This window comes from Lipotes vexillifer, unplaced genomic scaffold, assembly GCF_000442215.2.
Source record: "Lipotes vexillifer unplaced genomic scaffold, Lipotes_vexillifer_v1.1 scaffold822, whole genome shotgun sequence".
NCBI lineage: Eukaryota > Metazoa > Chordata > Mammalia > Artiodactyla > Lipotidae > Lipotes > Lipotes vexillifer.
In genome coordinates, this window is record NW_006770496.1 from 2195703 (window position 1) to 2204033 (window position 8331).

Below are 8331 nucleotides of genomic sequence, written 5' to 3' on the forward strand. Positions count from 1 at the left end.
GTGAAGCACTCTTTCCCCCAAGTTTTTCCACGCCTGGCTCCTCAGCTGACTCTTTAGCTTTCAGCTGAGGCTTCCCTGACCCCCATCTACTCAGCAAGCCTCCATCACCCTCAGCCTTCGCCACTGCCCATAATTATTTATCTGTGTACTGACTTGTCCATCTTCTTACCTAAAATGGAAGCTCCATAAGAGCACCAGCTTTGTCTTGTCCTACACTTTATTACCAGAGCCTGACACAGAGCTTGGTACTTAGTGAGAGCTCAAAAAGTTTCTGTTGAATGAATGAATAAATAATAAAGGAATGAATATCTCCTGGAAGAATCAATACTTTCCACATCCCCGCCCCACCCTCACCAAATCAGATCCCAAATGGGCTCAGCTTTCTGGAAAGATCAAAGTAACAGCTTTCCCTTTGGTGAAATGAACCCTGCATCCGCCCACCCCAGGCTTTCCCTTCATTCACACTCTCTTCCCTTATTAATCCTCAGCAGTCCTATTTCTGACCACCTTTCTCTCTGGAAACCACCCAGATCTCCTTGGCTCAGAAAACCGGAACTCGGCCTTGGAGCGGAGCCAAGGTTGCAGACTCACATTTGAGGGTCCGCGTGCAGGGGCCCTGGCGCCCTCTGGAGTGCTCTACCTCTGGCCAAAAGCCCTGTCCTTCCAAGGAACAAAAACAGGAAGGGAGCAGAGGCCTCCAGCGGCTTGACACAGTCCCGAGAGTCTAGGCAAAGCCCTGATGCCTGGCCAGCCTCAGACCCAAGACAGGGAGGAAAGAGCAGGTGGGCCGGGGGTCAGTCAAGGGACGTGGAATTTGGGAAGAGACACCTCCACTCCCTGCTCTGAAATCAAACGTCTGGCTTCAAAACCTGATTCCAACATCTCCATTTCTGAAGGCCACATGGCTGCCATTTAATCTCTCTGAGCCTCCGTTTCCACAGCTGTCAAAATAGATTTCACAATTTCTACTTTAAGGGGATTGCTGGGCACTTTGCCCCCAGATGTTATGTCTGGCTGCATCCATCTACCTTTCAGTCCCTCAGGATGAGCCCATTATTCTTTTTTTTAAAATAAATTTATTTATTTTATTTATTGTTTTGGCTGTGTTGGGTCTTTGTTGCTGCGCGGTCTTTTCTCTAGTTGCGGCGGGCGGGGTCTACTCTTCGGTGCGGTGCGCGGGCTTCTCATTGCAGTGGCTTCTCTTGTTGCACAGCATGGGTTCTAGGCGCACGGGCTTCAGTAGTTGCAGCAGGCGGGCTCAGTAGTTGTGGCTCACAGGCTCTAGAGCGCAGGCTCAGTAGTTGTGGTGCGCGGGCTTAGCTGTTCCACGGCGTGGGGGATCTTCCCGGACCAGGGCTCGAATCCATGTCCCCTGAATTGGCAGGCGGATTCTTAACCACTGCGCCACCAAGGAAGCCCCGAGCCCACTATTCTTAAACCAGGTATCAGTCCTACTCAGTGACTTTTGATAAAACGTATGGATTTTTCAGACTGTTTTGAGGCTGAGCCATAAAAGCTGATTAACATTGCTTAACTTGGTTTGAAAACAGGGCCAGTCTAACTCTGGAATTCAGCACATGCACGTACACAGCAGCCATTCAGTAGGTGCTTTTCATTGAATGAATCAAACGACAAGATGGATTGTGCCTATATTGAGCCTACTAATCAAGTCTGATAAACTAAAATCTCTTTTTTCACAATGAGTGCATGCTGCCAGGCACTAATTCACCTTGTGCTTTGATATCGCAAACAAACACGAGGCAAGAAAACAGATTCAGACCGTTAAAAAGGTTCAAGACTTTGAGACTCATGTTCCCTCTGACGGAGGCCATGGGGAAAATGTACAAGTGGAATGCTAAACCTCCTTATTTCTTTTGGAGATTATGTCAGCTCCCACAGGACTTATGCTTTCAGAAACCAAAGGGACTTTCCAAAATAGAACAACTCCTCAGCAAAAAACAAAAAATAAAAATTAAGCAACCTTCTCCACATCACTAATCATTAGGGACATGCAAATCAAAACCACAATGAGATACTACCTCTCACCTGTCAGAATGGCCGTCATCAAAAAGACCACAAATAACAAATGCTGGAGAGGACGTGGAGAAAAAGGAACTCTCGTGCACTGTTGGTGCATGTAAATTGGTGCAGCCACTACGGAAAACAGTATGGACGTTCCTCAAAAAAATGAAAAACAGAACTACCATATCATCCAGGAATTCCACTCCTGGGTATAGATCTGAAGAAAACAAAAACACTAATTTGGAAAGATATATGCACCCCTATGTTCACTGCAGCATTATGTACAATAACCATGATGTGGAAGCAACCTAAGTTCCCATTAATAGATGAATAGATAAAGATATTGTTTATACACACATACACACACACACACACACACACACACACACACACACACAGAGAATGGAATATTACTCAGCCATAAAAAAGAATGAAATTTTGCCATCTGCAACAACATGGATGGACTTGGAGGATATTATGCTAAGTGAAATAAGTCAGACAGAGAAAGACAAATACTGTATGATATCACTTACATGTGGAATCTAGAAAACAAATTAACAAACAGAAACAGAGTCACAGATACAGAGAACAAATAGATGCTTGCCAGAAGGGGCCAGGGGGAGAGAAAATAAGTGAGGAAATTAACACGTACAAACTTCAAATTACAAAATAAGTGAGTCACAGGTATGAAATGTACAGTGTGGGGAATATAGTCAATAATTATGTAGCATCTTTGAATAGTGATAGATCATAACTAGACTTATCATGGTAATCATTTTGAAATATACAGAAATATCGAATAGCTATGTTGTATATCAGGAATCAACCTAGTGCTGTAGGTCAATTATACCTCACAAACAAACAAACTCTTAGAAAAAGAGATCAGATTTGTGGTTACCAGAGGCGGGGTGTAGAGGGAGGAGAAATTGGAGGAAGGTGGTCAAGAAGTACAAACTTCCAGTTAAAAGATGAGTAAGTACTACGGACCTAACGTGTAAAATGATTAATATCATGAACACTGCTGTGTGTTACATATGAAAGTTGTTAGGAGAGTAAAGCCTAAAAGTTCTCACATGCTTTTTTCTATTTCTTTGAGTTTGTAACTATATGAGACGATGGATGTTCACTACATTTATTGTGGTCATCACCTCATGACGTCTGTAAGTCAAATCATTATGCTGTACACCTTATACAGTCCTGTATGTCAACTATATCTCAGTAAACTGGAAGAGAAAAAAAGAAACAATCTTCATTCCATAGGCGGGCTGCCACCAAATTTTGCAAGAGTATTTAGCAGAAGCATTCCTCTTTTAGTCTTGCTCCATAAATACTGAAAACAAGGAAAAACACTGCCTAAGACTGAGATTTGGCAAAGGAATCTGATGAAACCCAACGGTTCTGTGCCATAGCATGACATCCCTGAAGGCTCCTGGTGATCGTGTGATTATCGAGCTTTCTGCTGTCCTATCTCAGGCTTCATGTGCAAAACATGATTTCCTGTAACTCATACACACTTGTCCACCAATGCAGCAGCATCTCAGGGCCAGAACAGACTATCCCGTTAAGAGTCCCACCCAGGCATGCTTTAGTCCCCCACCTACTAAAGCAAACCCACAGAAAGGAAAACAAGAGCCAGCTATTCTCTTTGCAAAAGAAGTGCCCAAGCGTTTGTGTTTCTGTGGGCTTTTTTCCCCATTAGCTACGTTTAACATATGGAAAAACTGAGACTTGGAGAGGTTAAGGAATTTCATCAGTTTAACACATTAAGAGGTGGAGCCAAGGGTTTTCGTTTTGGGTTTTTGGGTTTGTTTTTCCTTTACAATGGATTTAATATAAGAAAATGGGACTAATACGCAATTTGGCAAGTGCCCTTGGTTAGGCAGAGCGTGGGATGCCTGAACAAGAGGCAGGATAAAGGTGAGGTGCTTACAAAACAGCACGCCTGTGAAGAGCATGGGTCTAAAGTCAGAAGGTTCTGGGTCCTAGTCCCAGCTGAGTCACTAATGAGCTGTGGGATGAAGGTAAGTCATTTAACTTCTTTGGTTTTAGTTTCCTCACCCAGAGATGGAGACTCATTAATAAAAGCATGCATTACCTACTTCCCATAGTTACTGAAGAAATCAAATGAATGTGAAAGCTGTTGGAAAATATGAAGGCACACCCAGAGGTCAGGTAATTCCTGTACTACATATACATATATGTGTGAAAATTAACAGCCACACAAAAAATTACATGCATCCATTCTTGATCAAACTAAATGTGTTTCTTCTTACTAATAAAAGGATCAACTGGAATGCGAGACATTTTTGTGAATCAGGATGAACGCAGCTCTTGGAGAATGTGCACTGCTGTTCTGAAGACACGTGATCACAGCCAGGCATCTTTTGGTGCCCTAGGAGAGTCACACAGGCAAATGGACCCACTCCAGTTCTGCAGGGGGTCAAGCCCTAAGCCAATTACTTCAGGTTTACCAGACACTAACAAGGTGCTTGGAGCACCCAGAATACTGAACACATCGTGAACAGGCAAAAGGAACCACCAACCCACAGGACAACAGATGTGGCCAGGTGTGAGAAATGTGATGGGGACGTAAGTCACATTTAAAGTCACTCCCAGACGCTCCCTTCTACACCCTTCTGGGTTTCGGTAAGCTCTTCCTGCACTCTCACCTGAGGACAGCAGTCAAATACCTTCAACAAATCATCACCCCTCGAGGAAATCCAAACAAGAGACACCAGGACAAATCCCTCGCTGGACAAGCTAGCGCTCTTCCTCGGTGTGCCCCTGGCTGCCCCAGGTCTGCCCTGCAGATCGGAGCCCACTCTGAGGTCGGCTGTTTCTTGCTCACTCTCCCATTTTCTACCCTTTACATTCATCTGTTCTAGAATCTGAATAAATCCTTCAAACTCTGGCCAGAAAGAACATCATATGGTTGAATAACAGGATGACCAGAACAACCAAAGAAAATAGTACCTAGAAAGCTCTGCCTGGACTCACAGACCTTGTCAGAAAAGCCAGTGGAGGGGAAGGCACTTTACAGGGCAACCCACAGGGATAGCTGACTGCCGATAACACAGCACAATGGGGCTCAAACCTTAGTGCATATCAGAACCAGCCAGTGGGTGTGTGAAAACACAGAAACCCAGAATTTCTGAGTCAGTTGCTGATGCTGGTCCAGAGACCACGCTTGAAAACTCTGTCATAGTGGGCAAGGGCTACCCAGTCTATCATTCTTACTGGGGCAACTTCAGATCCTGATTCATCCTCCTCCACCCCCCAAACTAAGCCTTAAGAAAACTCATGATAGGAATTAAAACAGCTAGCCCTCCTCCTCCTCCTCCTCCTCCCTACTCCTTGCCCATACATACACTCATGCAGCCACGGATGGAGAAAACAATTGCCAAGCCATTCCCAACAAGTACCTCCTAGGCCGAGTCCCGTTCTCACCTGTGAACTAGATGATTTTGCAAAAGGAGTGAGTTATGCTGCAAAACAGAGGACATGGCGGTGCAGGAAGAGCACTCAGGGGTTCCCCAGGTCCCGTTCCCTGAGCTGGTGCAAGGTCCCTCAGTCCTCAGTGACGGAGCATGCCAGTGCGACGGTGCCAGGGAAACGTTGTGACCTGGTTTTCTCCTCACTCATTTATCCTGACGCTCTGCCACAATGCACTGTGATTTCCCGCTGAGAAGTCACTTCATGTCACTAACTGCCACCTCACGGGCCTCACCAACAGCTCAGTGCAAAAGAAAGCAGCGAGTGGCCCTTGGGGGGTGGCACGGCCAATTCCCTCCAGACCGGGATCAGAGGGTTTCTGCCCTGGAAGGGACCATTAGAAACATTTCTTTCCTTCCCAAAGTTGATTATGTTATATAATACACTATTGCACTAACAGCGGGAGTTACTGCTACAATAATATTGTTTTGTTTTAGGGAGGGTTAACGGAAGTTCCTACAGAAAGCAGTGTTGTGAATAATGTGAACACTCAGTGACAAGAGCCCATCCTACAACTCTCATCTTCTACGGTTCAAATGGGACAGTCTGGCCAATATTCACCACACTTCAGCTTGGACTTTTCTGACTCTGGGACAGGAGAGGTTACATACATTTGGGGCTGCAACTGTGGGCCTAAAAACCAACTTCAGGCTAAATAAGGAAAAGAACGAAGAGTGATTCGTTCACAGCATTTTGGTAGATATACATAGCACGTGTGTTTGCAAATACCTGGCCTTTAAGGTGATTTTCTGCACACAAATAGACATATTTGGTGGAACGAATGTGACTTTGCCTCCCAAGAAAAAAAAAATCCAAGTAGCTCTTTCATACATGCAAAACTGCAATAGTTCCCGGGCTCTGAGTGCCTGATCTGGGGTGAACCCCATGAAGTCTTGTAAGCCAAACTATATTCTCCAAAGCAGCAACACCAATACAATCTCCACTTACCCCCGAAATCAAGAACTGATCTCAGATATACCATGTTCAAGATACAGACCTCAAGCCCAGACAGCTCTGTTCAGAAAATTCCGGAGCAGAAGAGCTCAGCCACTCAGAACACTGCACGATACTGGCTGGGGCCTCAAGAACACTGATTTAAAAATCTTGCCCTCTCCCTACACACCCAAAATCCACTCATTTGCACGCACAAATGAGGCCACGCAAGAGCTGCCTTCACACCCAACACCACTGGTGGCTCTTGTGCTCACCTGTTTTCCAGGAGCGTCATGCACACCACCTCTCGCACCCCAGGGTTGTTGGCCTTCTCCACTGAACAGCCCTGCAAGTTCCAGGTGGCCAGCCTCAGCACGGGCCGCCCATCCCTTGTGCCTCCGAAGGCCTCCACCGAAGGCCGAGTGGAGATGATCTGTGTAGGCCCCCCTGGGGGCAGGTCCAGGTCCTCACTCTGCAAGCTCAGCGAGGTGGGGCTGGGGTGAGGCTTGGCAGTGAAGGTCAGGCCCCCGTTGGTGTGGGTGGACGGGGGCCTGGACCTCTCGGCAAACACCTGGTGCCGTATCCTGTCCAGGAAGGCGGCACTGACCCCACCCATCCTCACCAGGTCCTCGACGCTTCGGAAGGGCCCGTGCTCACGGCGGTAGTCCACGATGCTGACGGCCATCTTCTCCGTGAGGCCGCGCACGCTCATGAGCTGAGCCGGGGTGGCTGTGTTGATGTTGACGCGCGGGATGAGAGGCACGGCGGTGGCCAGGTGGTGAGGCTGCTGCTCCGCCAGCAGGTCCCGCCTCAGGGAGCTGGGAGAGTGCTGCGCCGAGCTGCCCTTGCTGCTCACGCAGATCTCAAACTTGACCTGCTCCAGCTTGGTGGCACCCACGCCACTGACCAGTGCCAGGTCCTCCACCTTCTTGAAGCCACCGATGTACTCGCGGTACTCCACGATGCTGCGTGCCACCGCACGTGTCACCCCAGGCAGGGTCATCAGCTCCTCCTCCGTGGCCGTGTTGATGTTGAGCCGCTCCTGATTCACCAGGATGTTGCTGAAGTTGCAGGCCGCGCTGAACTTGCGGCTATGGGACAGGTCCGAGGGGTCCCGGGGGATGGAGCGGTGGCAGCCCAGGGTGCTCCCCATGGCCGGCCAGGATCAAGGGGCCAGGAAGGCCTCACCTCCACAGAAGAACTCTCTGGCTAGGGAGGAAGCGCCGTAGAGCTCACAGGCACAGAAGGGAAGGTGCAGGATTCAGAGCACAGACAAACACTAAATAGCCATGCCCAGCGTGTCCAAACCACCTTTCACTTGGCCACCTGGAAAACAAATTAATAAACATACAAATCGATCGAGTCAGTTAATCAGTTTGCATTAGCACTCCCCACCTAGAGCTGGAGTTCCTAGCCAGGAGTCCAGGGCTGATGCCTGTCTGCGAACCTCTGAAAACACACATACAAGAGGGCTGGTCCATGAGGATTTCTGGTGAGGTCCAATTCTTATCACACTGGGGTCCAAAGATGCTATAAGCCACTTCTCTTGGAAAGGGACCTATCCCCATCAGCCTACACCTCTCGTCCCTGCCTCTCTCAACTCTCCCAGAACTGGGGCCATCTCCCCTGCTTCGGTAGCCCCCATCTGGCACTCAGTGCCACCAGCAACTCTGGAATTCTGTCCTCACTAGTGCGGGCACGGAGAAGGGGTTTATCGCCCCCTACCAGACCCGCCGCCGTTCCGGCGCCCCACCTCTCAGCCGCTCCTCCAGGGCTTCCTCCTTCCACCTGCGGCTCCGAGGCCTGAGCCCAGGCCAGGACAGCGCTGGCCCGCCGCCTTCAGAGCCAGGGCCCACGCGGGTGCGGGTCAGGGGCGGGCCGCGG

General features: G+C 48.4%; 1 protein-coding gene across 1 annotated transcript in view; it reads right to left on the minus strand.

Annotated features, from left to right (window-relative positions):
• Positions 1-7600, minus strand: part of EEPD1 (endonuclease/exonuclease/phosphatase family domain containing 1) — a 111937-nt gene extending 104337 nt beyond the window's left edge. Inside the window, exon 1 of the mRNA XM_007446117.1 lies at positions 6723-7600. Coding sequence (XP_007446179.1) covers positions 6723-7600 — 878 coding nt within the window. The remainder of the gene's footprint in view (positions 1-6722) is intronic.
• Between the last annotated feature and the right edge of the window lie 731 nt (positions 7601-8331).